The sequence below is a fragment of the Schistocerca serialis genome, chromosome 5 (assembly GCF_023864345.2).
Source record: "Schistocerca serialis cubense isolate TAMUIC-IGC-003099 chromosome 5, iqSchSeri2.2, whole genome shotgun sequence".
Classification (NCBI taxonomy): domain Eukaryota; kingdom Metazoa; phylum Arthropoda; class Insecta; order Orthoptera; family Acrididae; genus Schistocerca; species Schistocerca serialis.
The window spans coordinates 355,819,639-355,844,332 of NC_064642.1; the positions used below are offsets into that span (position 1 = coordinate 355,819,639).

Genomic DNA, 24,694 nt, shown 5'->3' on the forward strand with positions numbered 1-24,694 from the left:
AGCAGAAAGCCACCCTTGTTATCTGGTCCATGTTGTCTCTTCTGATAGACAGTAGTGTAAACTTCTAGTAGCTTGAAGTGTAATGCCATCAACCCTTTGACATATCTACCACAAGGATTACTCCTTTGGTCCTTTTATTGTAAAGACTTTACTCTGTTTTGAATATGGTTTTACTGCTTTAACAATCTGTAACCTATTTTTATATTTTATGAATAATTGATAGAAATATTATTGTAAATTTGTCATATTTTATGGTCTTCATAAGTAAAGGTTGTCTCACACAGGATGCATGCATCTAGGACGAAGAGTAGGGAAATAAAAGTATACATAGTTGTGTCTATAATTCCCTCATTTTTTGGTACTATGTTTAGTATGACAACTCATGAATATTTGTTCACCCAATGCCATCCATGGTTATGACCAACATGTGTTTTAATAGAACTTTACTTAACTCACAAGTAGACCTAGTGAAAATATTTTTACTTGTTTTAAGGTCTTACTATAAGCTTTTTATTTTTCCTTTTTTAGCATCAGAACATTGCCATCATGGGATGAATACAATTATGTTTGTGTCATAAAATGTGATTGTGTCAAAAATAAACAAAGCCACCATCTTCTTAAACAGAATGTCTTTTTTTTCCAAAATCTTTATTATTTTAGTAATGGTATTTTTGGTGAATGTATTTATTACAGTAATAACAATGTATTTACCACAAATTTAACAAAAAGCATCAAACATATACAATATTAAGAAAATGTTGCTATAAATACACACTGTATAAATGAGCAGTATTCTGAGCTTTTTGTGTTGGGAATGTGTTGTGCATGAACAATAGTATCATGTCAGTGAATCACTTGGGGTGATATATGAGGCAGTGTAAATAATATATTATCACAGACTTGACTTTGTTGAATTTGGCAGTGTTTGTTGGCCAGTGAAAGATTTCTGCCTGGAAATCTGATATTATTGTGTCATAATTCTGGTACAATAAAAAGTTTACAGGGTGTTTCAATAATAGCATGAATAAAAAAGAATATAAATAATACTACCACTAACAGCATTATCATGCCAAAAACCCCGAGAACAGCACGTATTGCCTGGAATGAAAACAAAAATTGATTAGTACAGATTAGTGTATTATACCATTGCCTGGAATAAAAGATTAGACAAGTATATTAACACAAGTGAAGAGTACTTTGAAGGGGACTGAAGTCTTGTGCTTAAAATGTGAATAAATAAGTAAAAAAAATTAATTCGGTTTCTTTTGTGTATCCCCTGTGTAAGAAGTGTGAAGCCCAGGTTATGATATGGAAGGAGAGAATGAAGCCAGTGCTCCAAATGGTATGGCAGTGAACTCTGAAAATGAGAAAAAATGGCATGAAAATCCATGCCTGCAAACAAAAAATTTTTGTGACCACAAAATAATACACGGTTATTCAAAATGGTATAAACACTTTCAAGTGATAGTAAGACATGTTTGCATTGAGATTAGGTACTTCATGATTACACAGGTATGTATGGAAACAGCAGCTTGGGAAGTTTTTTGCTACATTGATCTCCAGCAATATGGCTACCAGTCAAACGGAGAAGATGTTTTGTGTAATTAACGCTGAAATTGCAAGACTACAGTGATCATTTCATTTTTTCAAAAGGATGGTGCTCCATTGCACTTCCTAGTGATGTCCAAGCATTCTCAGACACAGACCATTAGGGTGCTGGCTTTATCGTGCATCAGATGGCAATCTCTCATTGCTGGCATGGGCACCGTGTCCTCCCATACCTGACTCCGTGTGAGGTTACATAAAAGACACTGTTTCCACACTTCCACTTTCCCACAACAGTGCTCACTTATGAGGATGTATCAGGACAGCTGTGGCTGATTCTCATACGGACACTAGGGTGAGTGTGAGCAGAACTGGACTGTAGAGTGGATGTGTACCATGCAGGTTCTGGTTTACTCACTGAAGATTTGTGAACATGGCACAAAGAACTTCTTCAGTCGTTGTTTCCCAAAATATAAACATGCAGTACCTAACCTCAATACAAACATTTTTTACAATCACTTGAATGTGTCTTGATCTTTTTGAGTAACTCTGTATGCTGGAGAAATCTCAATCAAAAACTAAGAATAACTTCTCATAGCTAGAGTTTACAGTCATGTAAAATTGTGTGAATGGCATTGTTATCACTTTTTGGCTGCAAAATTATTTATTTGTAAAACCCAATATTACAGTTTGACTTTATGGCTGTTATGAAGGGAAACAATTGTGCTTTAGCTCATGCCAAAATCTAAAAAAATCATGTGATGTGACATAGAAGCTGCTTTCATCATAATGTGTTCCTGATTACCATGTATTTTGTGTATTTCACTTTTTGAATTGCAGTGTAAATATGTCGCTCACATTCTGGCCAATTTTTGCTTCATCCATAATATTGGGTTGAGTAAATAACTCCATACTTATTTTATTTTACATAAAACAGAAGGTGGTTTAATCACATGTTGTTCTGTGAACTCATATACATTTTAAAAATCTCTGTGTTAACTGCTTGATTTAATTGTGTTATAGGTATATTGCTCATATTCCACTTTATTTTTATTCAATCAATTTTTCATACATTATGCATTTAATGGAGAAATCCATGTTAACACCTTTTGATAGAAATCTTGTCATGGAATGAGTATGTAATTCAGCATTGAATAGTGTTGGTTTTTGCACTGAGAACTGGTATGCTTTGTAGTCTTAGAGTATGTAGCTGTTGTACCAGGTACCATCAGGCAGCAAAATATTCTAAATTGAAGTGCTTATTTGTATATCAGATTATATGTTAAACTGAACATACTTCCACTGTACTGAATGCAACTGCATTTAGTAAACACCAGTTGTATAGAATTCACTAGTAGTGCTGAAAGCATGCTTTTAAATTTTCAATTGAGTGGGAGGATGATTTTAGTACATTGATTTCTGCTAAAAAACGTGATTTGTAGTATCACTATGACTACAGAGCATACTCAGTGACAAGAAGCCACAACATTTAAAGGAGAATTACATATTCATTATGTGTCAAGATGTTATAAAGTTGAATACCATTCCTGCCACAATCTGCTAACATGGAGTTGTCCATTAACTGAGAGGAACCATGAAAAATAGATGTGAACAAAAATAAAAAAGAACACAAACAACACACTTACAATGCATTTAAATAAAGCAATTTTGTAAGCAGGAACAAAGATACCTGAGTCCACAGGACACCATGTGATCAAACCAACTGCTGTTTTATATGAAACAAAAACAAATATGCAATCATTTACTCCACTCAGTATAACAGATGTGAGGAAAAACATATTTACATTGCAATTCAAAGAGCGCAGTACCCAGAAGAAAGTCATAATCAGAAGCACAATCTGATGAGACCAGCTTCTGTTAATTGTTGCTGCTGTTGTTATGATCTTCAGTCGAGAGACTGATTTGATGCAGCTCTCCATGCTACTCTATCCTGTGCAAGCTTCTTCATCTCCAAGTACCTACTCCAACCTACATCCTTCCTAATCTGCTTAGTGTATTCATTTCTTGGTCTCCCTCTATGATTCTTACCCCCCACACTGCCCTCCAATACTAAATTGGTGGTCCCTTGATGCCTCAGAACATGTCCTACCAACCAATCCCTTCTTCTAGTCAAGTTGTGCCACAAATTCCTCTTCTCCCCAATTTTATTCGGTACCTCCTCATTAGGAACATGATCTACTCATCTAATCTTCTGCATTCTTCTGTAGCACCACATTTCGAAAGCTTCTATTCTCTTCTTTTCTAAACATTTATTGTCCATGTTTCTCTTCCATACATGACTATGCTCCATACAAATACTTTCCAAAAATACTTCCTGACACTTAAATCTACACTCAATGTCAACAAATTTCTCTTCTTAAGAAACACTTTCCTTGCCATTGCCAGTCTATTTTTTATATTCTCTCTACTTCGACCATCATTAGTTATTTTGCTCCCCAAATAGCAAAACTCATCTACTACTTTGTGTGTGTCATTTCCTAACCTAATTCCACCAGCATCACCCAATTTAATTCGACTACATTCTATTATTCTTATATCCTCCTTTCAAGACACTGTCCATTACGTTCAGCTGTTCTTCCATGTCCTTTGCTGTCTTTGACAGAATTACATTGTCATTGGCAAACCTCAAAGTTTTCATGAAACAAAAATAAATATGGAAGACTTTAAATCATCCAAGCAGCCTGGCAGCAAACTAAGGTCATGTTACCAGAAGTCCCTGTATGAATTTCACCCCATAAGTTACACTAGTGAGTGCAGCTTAATTCAGCTAACTCCACACTTGCCAATACATCCCCCCTCCCACTGTTAACAAGCAGAACCACTCTGTGTAAATAGCCAAAGATGTGACTGCAGCCAACAGTAACTCTTAATCTGCAACACCTTCCTCCATTGCACCAAGACTGCTAAAACTATTGGATATTGGTGACTTGTTTATATAATTATGCAATTAGTTTGTGTTTGTAGCGCTACAAACTGAGGGAACAAAGGAAGAACTCAGTGGATGCCAATAACTGATGTCAACAGATTTTAAATCTGAAGTCTTCTAAGATGTTTGTAGAATTGTGCTGGACTTCTAGAGTCATCAGAAAGTGTTTTGGGACTAACTCTGAGTAAGCTTTCCATTAAAATAGTTTTCTGTCCCTACATGCATAAATGCAGTTACTTAGAACTTTGAGACTGAAACATTTCAGAATAGACATTAGGTTTGAGTACATAAAAGAGTTCATAATATTGAACCACACTAGAAACTTTATCGAGACAATGTCAAGAGACAATTGGAAGACTTTTTTTTTGTATTTCTACACCAGCTATAATGATTGCACCAATGCCTTAACCACAATTTAAAAGCAAATAGTTCACTGTTAATGCTGTCCATCACCAATAGGAGCCTACAACAAACTATACAATAGCCAAAGAAATTGGGTCATGAGTTTCAAATGACACTATGCTGTAATAAGAAAATTTATTTTGAACATGGTTTGGTAGGTGAAACTAATGTGAAATCACAACAAAGTAGTAATAATAAAGTTATAACTCATGTTGTTATCACTCCAGATGATTAAACTCTTTTTTATCAATGGTGCAAACTCTAAATCCTCACATTCTCATAAGAAGAGCTTGACACCTGTGCTGAAATCTAATTCACATTCTGTTTACCAACTTGCAATTGGATAAAAGTGGAAGTATGTGATGAAATTAAATCAACAGCAAATTAAATGGCTCCAGATTAGTGATTAGAGATACATGGACTTGATATTAATTACTTCTCTGTGCATATATAAACTAGATGTTTATTAGTGGTGTTCTTCCGGAATGCCTAATTAAGACAGTAGTCATTCCATGTTACAAAAGTGGTTATAAATCTTGCACTAAAAATTACTGTTCAATTTTTATGGTACCTGTTTTCTCCTAAATAATCAAATATAGTACACAAAACCAAATTTGCACACATTTCTCAAAACACAATGTACTGGCTAATCGACGGTATTGTTTTGAGTTGCAAGTTATCAACAGTTAAAGCCATTGAAAATTTCTTTTGTACAGCACTCTTTTGAATCCAAACTGTTTGCTAGAGCCATGCAAGTGGACATGAGCAAGGCATTTGACTTTGTAGACCACAGAATAATACTGGAGAAACTATGGTGTTATGGCATTAGGGATCTGAAACTCACTCTTATTAAATACTATTTTAGTAAAAGGAAACAGATTGTAGTGTGCAATTATTAAAAATCATAGTCCCTGAGTGTTACTAGAGGTGTACCTGAAAGATCAGTGCTTGGACCACTACTGTTTATAATATTAATAAACCACCTGTGCAGCAACATGCCTGCTTTATGCAGATGATACTGCTTTCATAAATTCTGGAAAGGACGTAAATAAACTGAAGATGCAAAGTAAAGATTATCTCAGGTTATTCGAAATGTTGTTTGAAGCCAATGAGTTAGGTCTTAACTATGAAAAGAATGTAGATACTTCTTGCAGCCTTATTTTTTCCAGTTTGTGCAGTGTCGATCTCGAGTCACATAGACTACAGATCTCAAATGTTTTCCCCAAAAATTACTTACGTCATTTTCTTAAAAAGAGGTTAATAACTCCTATTGTGCCTTATTTCATTGCCAACTAAGATATGGCTTTCTTCGATGGAGTAATTCTCCAGGAGGTAGGAAAATTTTTTATTTGGCAGACCAAATTACAAAAAGTAACATCCATGGAGACGAAAGAATTACTGATAATGACAGTCCCATCTCTTTTTAGATGCAGCTGCCTTTGTTACTTAAAAAAATCCTTAGGCAGTTGGTTCATAATGATGATAATCATCAAACATTAAAGACAGACTTACCTTCTACTTGACTTTTAAAAAATGCAAATACGAAAAAGGCTAAGGCTTTTCAGCACATTGCTTGTGCAGGTGCATGCTGATTTTCTTATTTCACTCAAAAATGGCTGAAAGGGAACATGTTTTATCCTCTTGACACTTTCAAGATAAGCCCTGAGCCTCACTAGGCTATAACCCATAACTGTAGGTGCCATATCTCCTGAATTATGAACTGTGTGTCGTACAGTGCTATAATTTTGCGGGTACATTCAGTATTATACATGGATACTGTCTGCAAAATGTGTTGTGAGTAGACTTACTATTAAATAAGTAATAAATTGAAATGCATGCTGGTGATACTCAGGCTTCATCTCGGAAATGTTAAAGAATTTTAAAACTGTTAAAAAGATGACCTGCTTTACTAAATAATTCATAATAGTGTTAGCTTGTAACTTCTTTTTATGCATTTTTATCCCTTCTGGTATTTTTCTTATGTACATAATGAATATACAAGTAACTAAATAATGCTAGCAAATGTTTTACTATTAACCACACTGGGAAATTATTGTGTGCCATATTTCTTTTACTTTGTGAACCTAAATAAGCAACTTAACAATGTTTAGAGCCGTATTCTTTGTATACAACATTTCTAATATGGCTGTTGAACCACAGCAGGTCTTCTTTATCCCTCCCATGTGGAGCAATCTTTGTATATAACTTATGTTGTTTTATGATGTATGTACTTCAGTTATGTGTAGCATGGTGGTGTAGTGTACGTAAGTATGTTTCCTAATATGTCAATAATACTTTATAAAACCTCTTGTACATTACTCATGATGGCATCAATTGCATGCAAATACTTAAAGATAGATGACTGAATAAATAAATATACTTGCCAGAAACTATAGTAGAATTGATGATTCCCAACTTTTGTGACTTGAAAATCTTACATCATTATCTTTAAATAAGAATGATGGCAGGAGATATAATACGCCAACATCCTCTTTGCATTTGAAAAATATGTGACAAATCTTCAAAGATTAAATAAACTTAATGATGGGAAGATTGAAGGAAGAGTTGTGTTGAAAACTAATTTAAAAACAAGGAAAAGTACATCTGTTTATTAAGTGACAAAGAATTCGAGCAATATTTGATTTCAAATTTATGTGTTATTGTTGACACTTTTTATTCATGTATGATGAATAAATGTTCTGAATAACTATTTTTATTTGTTATTCAAGAATAATAATTTTTATCTGTTTTCATTACCCATCATTCGAGTAAAATTTGCACAATTCCAGTGGTAAGGGAAATGCAATGTTTATGTGCACACAGGAAATTTGCAGCTTATGTGCAAGTGTATGCAGGTGTCTGGCAGATGAGTGAGATAACGCCTGTGGCTATATTGTCATGCACTCACACTCACCTGCACACTTGCATGGTTGTTGACAAGAACTGACTCAAATGTGTTATAAGACAAGGCAGCATTGGTCATCTTTGGCAACTTCTGCCATGGTATGCAAAGTTAATTCATGTTATCCATTGCACAGCACAACCACATGCATGCCACTTAGATCTGCCTGCTATCACATAACTCTATTCACATTAACCAAGACTAAACTGAATAAACAGTTGTAAACTCATTCCACATTGTTTTGATATGAGAATCATTCAAATGATCTATGGAGCATGTAACTAACTAACTAGCTTACTTACTTATATACTCCTGTAGTCAGCTGATTTTTTAACAACAAGATGAGATGTAGCTGACAGGACAACTGTATTCTTGGACAAACTTTGTGCATGAATCTGAGAGTATGAACCAATTTGCCTTTGTTCCATTTACTGACTTAATGTAAGACCAAAACTGCTTTGGATTTTCTGTCAAGTCAGTAGATAGAATATTACTTTCAAATTCATTGAAAGCTTCATACAGGACTCTACTTACACAAAATGTTGGTGTTATTCAGTTTTTATGTGTCTATGAGACTTTGGCTACATTTAAATTGAAGCTCTATTTGCTTTTTTAGCAGCTTTCTAATATGACTGTTGAACCACAGCAGGTCTTCTTTATCCCTCCCAACTTTTCTCAGCACATATTTATCTAAAGTGTGTTCAACAGTACTCTTGAACTTTACGCATTGATACTAAACGTTTTTAGTGCTGGGGATGAGATTTTCATGCTGACCACTCAGGTAATCTGAAATCTGTTTCCTATTGTGTTACTAGGGATGGAGACCTTCCTACCTTTCTTTGTAGTCATATTCAAAACCATATGCTTATGGCCTTACAGTCACTGATTCCATGTTCTACACTGAGCTCTCATCTGTTTGTCGCCAACAGATCTGAGCTGTTACCTTCGCAATTCAGTTGTCTCATTAACTGTTCAAGGTGATTTTCAGGTAAGGCATTTAGAACAGTTTCACTAGAGTTTCTTTCCCTACTAGCCACCCTAATCACTTGAGTCTCCCAGTCTGTACATGATAAGTTGACATCTCCACCTAACACTACAACATGGCCAAGAATTTTTTGTAAAATATTCTCCAGGTTCCCCCTAAATGCTCTGGCACTACTGCTCAAGAGACAAGTGGTTTATTAAGGCATTGACTGACCATGTTTGAATTACATTTAATACTCACTTTACATATTTGGAATATGTGCTAATCTCACTAGATATTACCATATTTTTTAGAAACATGCCTGCATTTTTCTGCAATATATATTCTACTCGGAGTTTAGAATGTATTGCTACTAATATCTGGTTTCAGCCAACTTTCTGTCCCAAGTATTATGAGGGCATTATTACCATTTATTAGCAAGACTAGTTCTGGGATACTTGCATGGATGCTCCTGCAGTTAACTAATACTAGATTAACATTTTCTTTCTCTGATCTGCCATGAACAATGTTACTCTCGTTAATTAATGAGGATAGCATTCTTTCCTGTCTAAATTCAGAATATATCTTATTGGGCCTGCAGAGGGATTCCTCTATTCTAAAATAGCCAGATGTACATATCAGACATACTCTGCTGCCCTACTAACTGCTTCCTGCATGTAGTGCACGCCTGATCTATTAAGGGGCTCCTACAATTCTCGATCCATTAGTGGAAGTCTACACATCTGCATCAAAGGTCATCACAGAATTGTCTGAGACCATGGTTGGAGCCTTTCACTCAGCTCCAAACCAGAGGATCATGACTAGTTTTGGGAATAATGCTGCAAAATGTTAGCTCTGCTTGTACCCTGCAAGCGAGGCTAACTGTCTTCACCAAAGCTGCCAGATGGCCTGTAAGAATGTAGGATGGCCTCTGAACCCAGGCATCAGGTGTAATTTGTGCTGACATTAGCCACAATTTGCAGCCAGATACATCCAGTGTGCTCAATCGCTGCTGGCAGAGCCCTCTCCGTATGTCATGATGTGACCCTCTGCCAGTGGATACAGTGAAACATAGCAAGCTGGAATTTAAGCTGCTGTGTCTCCTGCTCCCCAGAATATCTATTTATTTTTTCATTGTATATCTAATATAGCTGCACACATAATAGGTACTCTGTGCAGGAAGGTGTAAAATTAATATTTATACATAGTCTCATTTAAGCATTAACTCAATTTCTTATATTTAGCTTCCTGATTACAATGATGCACTTACTTTAACTAGAAGTCTAAGTAATTAAAAGGTCTACGTAATAGAATTTATCATGATGATATACGTAATCAAATAACTGAAATGAGGGACATCTTACCCAAGATAATTCCCAACTCTCCTAAAGTGGTGTTCAGTTGCCAACCCAACCTCCACAACATCCTGGTCCATCCCTATGCTACTCAAAATCCCACCCAGATGCAAGACCTGTCCAGTACACCAGCCAGCACGTCCTATTCCAGTCCTGTCACAGGCTTATACTACCCCATTACAGGCTGGGCCACCTGGGAAGCAGCCATGCCATTACATAAAATCTCCTACAATCATTGCACAGCTTTTATATTGGTGTGACTACCAGCCAGCTGTCCACCAGGATAAATGGCCACTGCCAAACCATGGCCAAGAGCAAAGTAGACCACCATGTGGCACAACATGCAGCTGAACATAATGTGCTTGATTCAGCCTAGGCTATCTGGATCCTCCTTTCCACCATCAGCTTTTCTGAACTGTACAGATGGGAGTTATCCTTAAAACAATATCTCCTTTCCCAAAATTATCCCAGCCTCAACCTACAGTAACCTGCTGTCCCCACACCTTCCACCCAGAAGTTTCTAACTCCTCTGTCCTATCACCTCCTCCCTACACATGTTCCATAACCTTCAGTGTCCACCGATCACTGCCAATGTACCCACCCGACTTTCCTGTTCCCTTCTCTTCTCGTTTTCTACTCCCCATTATCCTCCCCCTCCCTCCCTGCCCCACCACAGATTCCTGACACACCTGGTGGCGTTCTTGTCAGGCCTCCATCTATACCACTTTTCTCTCCCCCCACCCATACCCTGCTCTCTCTTCTCTTCCCCCACCCCCTCCAGATTGCTGCTTTCATTCAGTGTGACAGTTACATTCTGGTCTGAGCTGCCAGAAGTGGTAGACATGTGAGCATGAGGTGTGCTTGCTTGGGTGAATGAATGTGTTTGTGCTTTTTCTTCTGAAGAAGGCTATGGCTGATAGCTAAATATGTAACAGTCTTGTCATTGTGTCTGTGTGCAACTCAATATGTCATCTTTATGGTAAGTAACAATCTATCCTTTTCCTTTTATTGTTGATACATAAGTGCTGTATAATATATTAAAGCTATTTGAAGGATACAATTAATTCTACACTTGCAGAAGTTTTTGGCAGTAAAATGCAGTATATTTTTAAAACTCGTTACGTACATGGTGGACAAATAAGCCATGCTTTGTCACTCATGCACTATCTTGCGCCCTGAAATGTAAGAAGGTCATCTACCATGGAACATATGATATTTTGCAAACAAATTGGGTTTCTTTAATGTTCAATAATTTTTCTTGTCTTGGAAATGGAAATTTTTGTTATTTGCCAGTAGCTTCTACTTCAAAATGTGTTTAGCTTGTAATTGGTTTTTGATAATACTTCTTCCTAATTTGACTTCACTTACTGATAATTGGTACGTAGTAGATCAAAGATGTAACACACAAGCTATTAAATACATATTGACAAGATTTTTCTAATTGAAATCTTTTTAAATTTGAATAGAACATACAGTCCTAAGTTTATGATCATGATGCATCTTGAAACACATTTTGATATTAGAAATACTTATTTTTTCACAGTAATTTTTGTAGTTTCAGAACAAGTCCATGTTGCATGTAAAGAGAATGCTGTCAGTTCAAAATGAAGTAGGAAAATATATGAAACATCTATAATAGGGCTGGCAAGAGGTGGAAGACTGAAAAGTTTTCCAAGGTACAACTCTCTCCCCTACTAACACTGCATCTTTCATGGCTTTACTTTAGCTTCTGATTTTATTCTTCATTTTTTCAATGTTTGTTTTCTTTGATTTTACTGTCTTTATGCCAGATTCATGCTTTCAATCTTACAATCTGTTTCTTCATGGCCTAAATCTTTTGCTGCTTTCCAGGAAAAAAATTACAGGAGAAAGATGGAGGACCCAGAGTATGAGAAAGAGATAAGAGTAGCTTTTATTGGCTAGGTTTGGATAGAGTAGAAAAGTAGCATGGGGAGTCTGAGGATTTCCTGATTTGCAGCCTGTACTATTGCTAGATTTCCAATTTGTTGGTCAAAAGTTTTGGTTCATAATTTTATGTTGCTGGAATATTCTCACTTGAACAAACCAAAAAATCTGGGGTTGAAAGGGAAAATCCAAATGGTATAGGTTAGCAAGTGGGTCCTACCCTCATCAAAGGCAAGGCAGCTCTAAAAGAAGCCACTCTTATTACCAAATTCACTGTATTCAATCCTAATATGATCAGGAACAGATTATCCTCCTAGGTGAGTGGCCACCTTTAAACCGTAGCAATTGGCCACCTACACCACATGGTACAGACATGATGTTCAACATGATATGGTAGACTCCAGTCTCTGCTTTACAGCCTACGCCACTGAATTCCCCCTCTCACCCCCCCCCCCTGCCCCCCTCACACCCTCACCCCTACCCCACCTCCTCTCCAACACTTCTGAATGTTGCAGATACAAATGCTCTCTTTAACATATTCTTCATTCCCCAAGACCACTGGCCTCAGTCTCTGCTGCCCCTTGCTTCTTTCACCCCACTGCCCCTCCTCCTCTCCTATTTCCATCCCATTTCACACAACATCCTCACACCCTTTTGCTTTCCTACCCCCATCCTTCCTCTTCAACCACAAGGGTGATTTGATAAGTGTGATAAAAAAGCAAGAAAAAGTTTTTTCATAAATAACTCACCTTACCTGTCAACAAAGTCTCCTTTGAGGGATATACACTTGATTAACTTGGTACACCATCAAAAAATAGGTTCTCTCAAACTCCTCAAAATACTCATTGACTACGACTATCAGTTCTCATTTGACAAAAATTTCTTCCCAGCAAGCCAGAATTTTAAGTTCTTGAACAGGAAGCAGTCACTTGGGGACAAGTCTGATGAAAAGGGTGGATGAGGAACCAATTAACTACCCACAATGAGATTTTCACTCTGCAGCGGAGTGTGCGCTGATATGAAACTTCCTGGCAGATTAAAACTGTGTGCCCGACCGAGACTTGAACTCGGGACCTTTGCCTTTCGCGGGCAAGTGCTCTACCATCTGAGCTACCGAAGCACGACTCACGCCCGGTACTCACAGCCTTACTTCTGCCAGTATCTCGTCTCCTACCTTCCAAACTTTACAGAAGCTCTCCTGCGAACTTAGCAGAACTAGCACTCCTGAAAGAAAGGATATAGCGGAGACATGGCTTAGCCACAGCCTGGGGGATGTTTCCAGAATGAGATTTTCACTCTGCAGCGGAGTGTGCGCTGATATGAAACTTCCTGGCAGATTAAAACTGTGTGCAGGAGAGCTTCTGTAAAGTTTGGAAGGTAGGAGACGAGATACTGGCAGAAGTAAGGCTGTGAGTACCGGGCATGAGTCGTGCTTCGGTAGCTCAGATGGTAGAGCACTTGCCCGCGAAAGGCAAAGGTCCCGAGTTCGAGTCTCGGTCGGGCACACAGTTTTAATCTGCCAGGAAGTTTCAAATTAACTACCCAGTTCATGCACTTTCCCCATTGTTATCACTGATTTGTGGGATGGCGCATTATTGTGGTAAAATATGACATTTTTGTGTGCCACCCTTGGTCTTTTATCAGTCAATGCTAGTTCAGACAATCCAACAATGTAGCATAATGGGGTGCAGTTATGATTCTGCCTTTTTTCATGTCATCTATAAGGATTAATCTTTGGGAATCTCAAAAAAAAACAGTGGGCATCACCTTACCACTGACAAAATGGTCTTTGCCTTCTCTGGTGTAATTTTAATAGACTTTGTCCATTGTTTTGACTGCTGTTTTGGCTCTGGTATGTAATAATGGATTGTTTCATCAACAGTCACAAAACAGGGCAAAAAGTCTTGTGGAGTGTGATTAAACATCACCAGACATTGTGTTGAAATGTCGTGCCGGATGCTTTTTTTGGTTGTCTGTGAGCAGTCTTGGCACCCACAATGCACACAGGTTTTTCAAAACCAATTCTCCATGCAGGATACCATGCACTTTCTCAATTAAAATGCCTACGGTCTCAACACTCTCATAATTTTTATTTAGCAATCTTGCATTACCGTATAACGGATTTTGAAAATGGCCTCCTTGGTGTTGACCTCAACTGGAAAGCCAGAGCACACTTCAGTTCTTGTCCAGCCTAATTTAAAATCATTGATCCAAAAGTAAATGGTCTTCAATGATGGTGCTGAGTCTGACTGAACTTTGTCAAATTCTGATTTGATTTGTGCAGTAGTCCAACTCTTCAAATGAAAATGTTTAATAAAAGCACAAAACTCAGTTTTTCCATTTTCAATTGTAGTAGACACACTGACCAATTCAGGCAGCAGTATGAACTGTGTGTGGTACATTGTTAAAATTCTTTATACAATCTTTGGAAAAGTCAAGCTTATTAACCATGAAGGTCCAACAAAAATGATTCATTCTTTCATGGAAATTTACTAGACTTATCAAACTACCCACACAGAACTTTTTCTTATCTTCTTCTCTAGACCTTTGAGCTTTTGCCTGTAGTCTCCCTTATTCTTGTGTTCCACACCAGCACTATCTTTCCTGTTGTCCTCCTGCCCTGTTCTTTCTCTTCTTTCACTCCCTGCCCCTACTCCTCAGTCCATGCCTTTCCATTTTCTTCCATTTAAAGTAAACAGTTTTCTCACTATTTTGTATCCTTGTCCATAGCTCCACTCCATTGCTCTTTGATAAGAATTGATCCATACTCTAATATATATTATATTGCATGCTTGGTGTTCATGCAGATAATGTGTCTTGTTGCAGACATAAACTACTGAATTCACTCAGTTATGTCACAAACACACAAATTTTCTTGATGTAATTGTTTCATAGTATCTCCCCTTGATAAGATTTAGATTATAGCATTGCAAAGTTACACTGGAACCAGTCATGTGATTATATGAAGTGGGAAAGTCAAGAGAGATCAGTTATAGTTGAAGAAAGCTGCAGGCTATTATGAAACTAGTATAAACTGCAAAAGTGGAATTTATTTAGGTGAGAAGCAGCATATAAAAAGCTTGCAGGTTCCCCTTTGCAACACTGATTAAGTATATCGTTCCCGCGTAAAGCTGTAATAATAGCGGAGGCCAATTGTGCCCAATTCGGCATGTCCTGTAGGGGAACGTAGTCTGTTCAACTTGTGTACCAATACTGCACTATAAAGACAATATCTAATTATCTTAGGAAATGTTCTCTTAAAATTTCAAGCATCAGTCATCATGCAGTATTTTAGTGGTGCAGTAAAACTTCTTGTGTAGCAATTATCCTGTCTTCCATCCTTGTACATTGGCTCCACAGGGACGATGAAAATATTGGTGCAATCACAGTAAGTATGGGAACTTGTGTTTAATTAATCACAAGGGGAAAAAGTTAATAAGCAGTGAAACTGGAAAATATGCTCCACAGTGGTCTCCACTGTGATTTGTAAAGTGTGCTTATAGGGTTAGTGAAGGAAGAGTTGATTATGACACGGTAAGAAATACATTTTGAGGCTTACACTTTCTTGTTTCCATTCACCTTTGAAGTTCATTTAAGAGAAAGACTGTAACAATGTTTACAAATGTTCCACAGGTGCTTTTTTGCTCTGAGAAAGTGTCTAGATTTTCACTATACTCCATTTAAATTAATTAGACACTGTTTTTTAACTATTGTATTTTTAATCCATTACCTTATCCTGCCAATACTTGTTTTTCAGGCACCAGGAGTATCCTTCACTAGTAAATGTAACTGATATGTACAGTGGAATCCATAGTTTGGGTATTATTTGGTAGAGTGCATTGTCCAATTTCTTCCTCAATAAGAATGATTTGTGATTCATTAGATCTCGCATCTGAAATAATGGAATAAAAGAAATTCACTTTCAATTTAGACATATGTGTTTACTGAAATTTACCAAAGCTGTACATTTTATACAAGGGTAACTTACTTCATAGTAATTGTACATTGCTAGATCACAGATTGCTTCTGCATCTTTGTTTCTTATCTCCGAATATTTAGGAAGAACTTTAGAGAAATTTTCATTGTACTGTTGCATCAAGTTGTCCAGTATTAAGCAATCTTCAAAACCCTGAAAAGTATGACGATTTAAAATCAGTGTATGTGACAGAACAAAGCATTGTGTGCCTTAAACCAAACCAGAAATAATCCATGCAGTTAAAATTAATGATAAGAACTCAGTGACTATGAAGCAAGTGACTGCCCAGGCCGTAGGAAATTTATCACCATACTCTGCAAACCATGACAGAAAAGCACTATTTGTGTGTCTTTCCAGATTGGTTTCTCAAAACACTACAGTCTTGTTGAAGAACATGAATACTGTACAATGCTTGTGGCCCACAAGTATCTGGAAATTTGTTGCATGTGTATAATTAACAAAACAATAATGCCCTTACAATCAGTGCCCTACAATATAGAGAGCTAAATTAAGGAAAGAAATGCATATGCTTGTTGGAGGAATCATGTATCATGTATCTTTCCTGAAATTATACAAGAAAACCACAGAACAATTTCTGAGGATGCCTGAATTGGGATTTCTAATGGACTAAATTTACACTTACACATCCATGTCTTATCCATTGGGCTACTCCAGGTTAATCTTCACAGTAAAAATCGAGCTACGCAGAACATTAACATCTTTGGGTTTGTCTATGTATAAAGTCACTGTGTTTTCAGAAATAATATGTGAGATGAGATCTCAGACCTTTTGTCTGTGTTAGCAGCTTGACATCTTGCAGCTATCATCCATAGTAAAAAGAGATGAACACTACATATCTACTCCAGGTACTGTGCTTATAGATTTTTCATCAAACATAGAAATAGGATTCACTTGTGTAATTCTTATGCTTTTCTGATATTTTCTAGTATGTGTCAGTGCCAGTTTCATAGTTGTCTTCATTGTTGGCTGGAAATACACTGAAATGTTAATCTGAGAAGTATTTAGTCATAGTCTACAGTCGCACAAGGGAAACCATTGGTGCTACATTAGGGATCCTAAATTTGCTGAGCCATTCAAGAAATTGAGGCTCAGATCAAATGAAAACTGTAAGAGTTTCAGTGAGGTATAATTATTTATGAAGATTTTACTTAACTATCATCTCACATAATTTGCCTCATTTTTCTTTGATATCACAAAGCTGTTTCAAGCTCGATTTAGGGTAAGTTGTTAAACAAGAAGTACAGAATCCTCTGACCAAATGGAAAGTATGTCTTAGGGAAATCTTAAGAGTTCAACCCCCTCCCCCAGAAGTGCCTGGAGAATAAGTTATAAGCTGATCACCTTAAAAGTACACAGACAGAATGCGATACAATCCCAGTGACACCACCACTGAAGACAGTCACTGTGGAAAACAACTCATTGGCTTCCTAAGCTATCTAAATAGTGATCATAAACAAGAATACAGTTCACAGTGAAGGAAGACTTTGTCCCCATCTTTCTGACTCCGGTGGTTACAGAAATATATGTCAGACTCTTGAGTCACACTGTGTGTTCCAAATACACTTTCACTGCACAAAATTTGCAAAAATAGCTAGTGAATTGTTATTGGACATTTATCAGGACCTGATTAATATACTTGTAAAATGTTAACATTTTAAGCAAAATATAAAATGCAATATCCGAAATACAGAGCAGAAAATGTGCACTTACACTTCATGCAGTTATGCACCACAGCAATGAATGTTCAGGCCAACCTTTCTGACAGAGGTACCCTAATTTATATTATAGAAATACAGTGCCATTATTCTTTATACTCTCTAGGAAGTATTCAGTGCTTAACACAGCACCCTACATGAAAAATATGCAAATTCAGAAATTAACTGCCTCCACAAGATCTCTGCCATTTCAGTGATTGGAACATCAACAATGACGGTACTTGACGTTGACCAAAAAAGAGTGTCTCACTAAATGCCATACGTAATATGTGTGCAAAATCTGTAAATGTGACAAATAAATTTGCTGCTGTAGAATTCCAAGAACAGAGCTGTGAAATTAGCAGTAATGAAAGTATGGTTTCCCCCTACATCCCAGTTCATGAACAGGTGAAAGAAAACACAGCCAACAAACAACATTGCTTCAAATTCCTTTCTGATAACTGACTCAGTTTGGTAAACAAAAAAACAGCGAATGTGAAAATAAACAATAACTGGTCTGTGTTACAAAGAAGAAAGAAACAAAAATCAGTGTTTTTGGAGGTATTCACACCAAGGGAATTTCTCAATAAATGCAAGTCAACAGTAAATCATCAACAGTTACAGTTATGATTAAACCACAGTCTGGTTTCAAAGAAGTGATGGAAAACATTGTAAAATATTGTCAGGTGGGATAGTGTTGTAATATTTGCTGGAGCGAAAGATATTTACGGAAATAATACTATGAAAATGTATAAACTGTTCTTGAGTCTTTTGCTCAACTATCAAATACAAATATTATACTTGTAAACTTTGCCCACAGGCATGGTCTATCTGAATGGCCTTGTGTAAATAAGGAAATTCACAAAATTAATGTTAAACTTAGAAGTCACTGTAGGGTTTTCAGTCATGTGAAATTAAATGCTTGAAGCACATTTGATAGAGAATGTTTTACTACTCATGGGCTTCACTTAAACAGTAATGGGAAGACCAGGTAAGGAAACTTAATAAAGGAATCAATTACATGTAATTACAAAATGATAGTCAATGAACTGGGGTGGTATAAATCTCCAATAGGAATAACACCATTGTCACCAGCACAAATAGCAGTAGCGCTCTGATCAGCTATCCAGATGACAGTAGCAACAGAGGAACCTTCTACAGAACCAATATTAACAGCTGCAGCAGAACCAACATCAGTAGCAGTAGTTACAACATCAACAACAAACCAACCAAAGTCACTGGCATTCAGAGGAATAGCACACAGCAACAGAAGTTGTCAACCCAGAAGTAGACAGCCACCCTTGTGAAGCCAGGACTTTTGGTGGAGTCAAACAGTGAACAAAACCACAACTGGGAAATAGTTAAATGTTTGAAAGCAGAGGAATCTACAACAATGTATGTGAACTGTAAAAGGTGTAAGAGATTGTAGTAACAGAGTGTAAACATATAGGTCAGGCAGATCATTCAAATCCTCTAAAGATTATGAGTTTGAATATTCAGTGTCTTAAAAATAAGTATGTTGAACTCGAGATAGCAACTAATACTGATTGTTTGTGTGTTATGGAACACTGGTGTAAGGGCAATGAATTAAACAGCATAAATTTAAGCCAGTATAAACTTGCAGTCCATTCTCCAGCCAACTGCCAAAGTTGGTGGTGTATGTATTTATCTAGATCCCAAACTTAAATTAAATTTAAAATCTGTGGTTAAATCATTAAGCATTGAAAAGGTTTTTGAAGCAGAAGCTGTTCAGTCGTATAATTGAAAGAAGAAAATAATTGTTGCAGCAGTTTAGAGATCAGCATCTGAGGACACTGAAGTCCTTCTTAAGAAATTGGAAGTATTCCTCAACACTTTTTCTAATGAGAACTCTACCATAATTCTTTGTGGTAACATTAATATTAATCTCTTGGTCCAAAGTTCAGTAAAAAACAAGTTTCTAGACATATTAAAAAGTTTCAACATGTTTCTCCAGATACCAGATCCCACTAGAACAACACACTCCAGTGAAAGTTTAATAGATAACGTCTTTTGCAATGTGGTAAAAAATGAAGTGACAGTAACAAATGGGAAAATATAGGATTATTGGATCATAACTCAGTAATCCTTAATCTCACTGCAACTACTAAGAAGGAAACTATACTACAAAATGAGTACAAACAATTTTTCTCTACTGAAAATTGTAAGCAGTTCAAAAGCATCTTAAAAAATGAAGTTTGGTCAGAAGTCTTGGTACAAACAAACACAAATGATGCTTACAATATATTTGCTTCCTCGTTTATGACAAACTTTGAAATGTGTTTCCCAAAAAAGCTTGTGAGTTACAGTTCATCTGGATCCAAAATGTCAAATTCCTGGATTACACCAGGAATTAAAAAGTCACATGAAACCATCAAAATATTAAGTTTAAGCTAAAAATATTTCATGATCTGCAGTTTGTTGAGTATGTGAGGACCTACAAAAAGACTTACCACAAAAGAATAGCAAAGCAAAATTATTATTCAATGGTAGATTAATAAGGCAGGCTTGTAACATGTCCAAAATGAGGTGGGAAATTATAAAAAAAAGAAACAGACGGATGAACTAAGGAACAGGAAATTAATCTCAAAAATAAGGAAAATATCTCCACAGGAAAAGAAGTCATAACTGACATGAAACAATTATTTTGTAAATATTCCCCATACTTTAAGTAGCCTGTATAAACAATAACCAACAGTGATGGCTCCAATGGTAAATATCAGCATGATGGCAATCTCAACAGATGAATATGAAGTACTAAAAGTTATTAAAAGCTAGAAATTCAAAATTTCATCTGGGGTGGAAGAAGTATCAGTAATGAAGAAAACATTTAATTAAGATGACGGTGGTCCACATTTTGTTGGAGTGTCCCCTTTTAGCTGTGCTCAGGCAGACGTTCGCACTGTCTGACACCCCTGCCCTTTTAACAGATGACACTGCCATGACAGGCTTAGTTTTGCATTTTATTCAGGCAGGGGGCTTTTATCACTTAATCTAAGTGTTTGTCTTTTTTTGTGTTGAGTCTGGCCTTTGGCCTACAATTTTAGACCGAGTTTTTAATGTGTTTCTCGGTGGTTGGCTTTTCCTTTTTTGTCTCTATGGTCGGCCAACCACTGTCACACTCTGTATGATTTTAATTCCTTTTTCCTGGTCTCTGTCTAAGTCTTTCTTGTCCTGTGACATCTGCTGTCTTTTCCATTGTTTGTTTTTATTCTGTGTGGGTGCTTGAAATTTTGGAAAAAGGGACCGATGACCGTAGCAGTTTGGTCCCTTCAATCCCACAAACCAACCAACCGTTTAATTAAGAAAACAGAATCATGTAAAGTCAAACCTATACTGCATGTAGCAAACTTATCTTTTAGTGAAGGGATATTTCCTGATAGGCTTAAAATCTCTAAAGTTATGCCACTATACAAAAATGGTGATGGGCACAAAATAGAAAATTACCAACCTATATCTTTTCTCCTGGCTTTTTGTAAAATACTTGGGGCATTAATGAAAATCAGGGTTGCAAAATATCTAGAAAAACATAAACTAATAAATAACAGTGAAAATGGTTTTTGAGCAGTTTACAGTACAGAAACACCCATCTTTGATTACACAACAGAAACAGTAAGAAATTTGGAGTTAAATAAACATGTTGTTGGAATTAATTTAAATTTCTCCCAAGCTTTCTATACTGTGAAATACTACTATGGAAACTTTAGGCAATAGGCATTAGGGGTACTGACAAAAAATGGTTTGAATCCCACCTGCAAAATGGGTCACAAGTTGTTGAGCTGATGTCATCTCATAATTTTCATAATTTTAAACTTATATCAGAACTAAAACTAACTGAAATAGGTGTTCCACAGGGCAGCATACTGGGTCTGTTGCTATTTCTAATTTATATCAATGATAAACAGGTTCCAGACAAAATTCTGTTATTTTCAGATGACACAAGGGTCAAGTCAATTAACAATATAAAAGAATCATTGTGTACTACAGCAGAAAAAAAGTGCTCTCATAGTTACAGTCATCATTTTATTCAAATAACCAGACTTTAAATACAAAAAAAACTAACTTTATACAGTATGAAAGTAAGCATCAAGAGGAAAGTACGTGCATGATGCTGGAAAACAAAAAAATAGAAAAGGTGTGTAGTGCAAAGTTTCTGGGAATGTGAACTCATCAACATTTAAAATGGAATGAATATGTCATATATCTTATTGAGAAAGGCAGTTAAGCATGTTTTGCCTTAAGAATAATATCCATTGTATGCAGCCCAGAATGTACTAGGACTGTATACTTTGGCCGTTTCCAGTCAGTTGCAAGCTAAAGCATAAGTTTTTGGGGCAAAACCAAGTCAAGCTTAAAAGAACATTTTATTATAGAAAAAAGAGCTATTCGTTTCATGACTCACACATACCACAAACACACTGAAGACTCTTATTTACACAGCTAAATATACTAACACTACCATTTACATATATCTTCAAATGCCTGGGAATGATCTGTAAAAATCATTGTAATCTTCAAACAAACTCTAGCTGCTACAATCACAACACAAGACATTGTAAAGACTTCTAGATTTCCTGTGTGGCAAAAACCAGAAGTCGGAATCATGTATGCCACTTAGGTATAAAGCTTTTAAATGCACTTCCATCCAAATTAAAGCGCTGGAAGACAAAAGTAAATTCAGGCATGAAGTAAAAAAATAGCTGATGGATAAACGCTTCTACAGAGTCAATGAATATCTGTCACAGACAATAAATTGAAGCCTTTACTTGCTTTCAATAATTTAAATAAATTTAAATTTATTTTCAAATTATGAAATATTTATAGAAACTCTGTTAAATGTTCTCAATACAGTTTGTGTATAAGGCGCAGTTAATGCCCTATGTATGTTTGTCATGAGTATGTGTTTTTCTGTGTATTAAGTGTTTGTTCTCAATTTAAGCACTATGGGGATGTAATTTGCTTTGCTTGTTTATTACGTTATGGTTGTTATCATGTGTTACATACGAACATTCTAATGACAAATACTATATCACATGTGTGATCTTTTGAATGGTGAATAAAATAAATAGTAAACATGGTGACTACCATGTGATCATCAGCAGCCATAGCAGAACCACGTGCCTGATGCTGTGTGTATAGTGGTGGCCACAGAAGTGTTACATGCATAGAGCTGCACACCTGGCAGTGAAACAGCCTTCACTAAGTATGTGGAAGTCAATGTGTTAAGGCCAGAGAAGGAAAAATGGTGTCCACAAGCAATGACATGCTTACATATCTATGGGAAAACCTATCTTATCATGAATAAAAGATCGCGTACACTTTCCGGGTTACAGGACTGGAGTAAGTGGTGGTGGGAAGGTGCAAGGGACAGGTTTTACACTGGGGGCGGTTACAAGGGTAGGAGCCAGAGGGTAGGGAAGGTGGTTTGGGGATTTCATAGGGATGAACCAAGAGGTTGCGAAGGTTAGGTGGACAACAGAAAGACACTCTTGGTGGAGTGGGGAGGATTTCATGAAGGATGGATCTCATTTCAGGGCAGGATTTGAGGAAATTGTATCCCTGCTGGAGAGCCACATTCAGAGTCTGATCCAGTCCCGGAAAGTATCCTGTCACAAGTGGGGCACTTTTGGGGTTCTTCTGTGGGAGGTTCTGGGTTCGAGGGGATGAGGATGTGGCTCTGGTAATTTGCTTCTGTACCAGGTTGGGACGGTAGTTGCGGGATGCGAAAGCTGTTTTCAGGTTGTTGGTGTAATGGTTCAGGGATTCTGAACTGGAGCAGATTCGTTTGCCACAAAGACCTAGGCTGTAGGGAAGGGACCGTTTTATGTGGAATGGGTGGCAGCTGTCATAATGGAGGTACTGTTGCTTGTTGGTGGGTTTGGTGTGGATGGATGTGTGAAGCTGGCCATTAGACAGATGGAGGTCAACATCAAGGAAGGTGGCATGGGATTTGGAGTAGGACCAGGTGAATCTGATGGAACCAAAGGAGTTGAGGTTGGAGAGGAAATTCTGGAGTTCTTCTTCACTGTGAGTGAAGGCTTGTCTGACTTTTGGCATTACCCCCAAAGGCCTCACACTTAAAGTTCCCATCTCTGGCTGTAACCCTTCTTTCCATCAGTCCCTATACCAGTTCCAAACTGAACAATCCATTGCCCTCACCCACCTAACCCTTCACCTACACATAAACTCAGCCAATGAACACACCCGTCAACTCCTATCCCTAATTAAAGTCCTCAATCTTTCCTCTCCCACATCCACGCCAGCTGTTCAGAGCATCCTCCTACAGGCCAACTGAAAATTAGAACAGCATGCCACCCTCCACCTCAAAAAACTATCCAATCTCCTGGTTTCCCACCTCTGGAAAGGCAACTCACTCACCCTCCACAACCTTTGCAGCAAACCTCAACCTCCTCTCATTGCACACAGACCCAGTCTCTTCCATCTACTCAATCTCTCACTTCCAGCTCCATTCCCCCCAAAACCTCAAAATTCTAATCAACACAATCTGGAACCACAACACCCTAATTCAGTAGTTAACCTTTCCTCCAAACCTCTCTCCCAATCCGAAACCTCTGTCCTATCCAAAGGCCTCACCTTCAGCCCTACTCCCAGATTCAACCAAACAGTGCTCGTCAAAGATTTACTGTCCTACACTCATACTCTCTGCTGGAAATATCATTTTACCATGAAGAAAAATAATCCTAAGCCTACTCCTAATGATCCAACTCCCCAAGACACTATCAAAATTGAACCCTGCCTGGAACAGTTCCGTCCTCCGTTACAGCGGGACCCACCTCCTCTTCCTCAAAATCACCCTCTCCAAATCTTCCAGGAATTTCTCACTTCCAGCCTTCACTTCCAGCCTTGCCTCTCAGTCCTTCTTAAAAAACCTTAATCCTACCCCCATCATCACCACTGCTGAAGCCCAGGCTATCCGTGATCTGAAGGCTGACTGATCCATCGTC

At 37.2% G+C, this 24,694-nt stretch overlaps 1 protein-coding gene across 1 annotated transcript in view; it reads right to left on the minus strand.

Annotated features, from left to right (window-relative positions):
• Positions 1-619: 619 nt before the first annotated feature.
• LOC126482345 (kynurenine 3-monooxygenase-like) overlaps positions 620-24,694 on the minus strand; it is a 180,724-nt gene continuing 156,649 nt past the window's right edge. Inside the window, exons 9-11 of the mRNA XM_050106426.1 lie at positions 16,009-16,149; positions 15,751-15,912; positions 620-1,098 (exon numbers count right to left, since the gene is read on the minus strand). Coding sequence (XP_049962383.1) covers positions 973-1,098; positions 15,751-15,912; positions 16,009-16,149 — 429 coding nt within the window. The 3' untranslated portion in view covers positions 620-972. The remainder of the gene's footprint in view (positions 1,099-15,750; positions 15,913-16,008; positions 16,150-24,694) is intronic.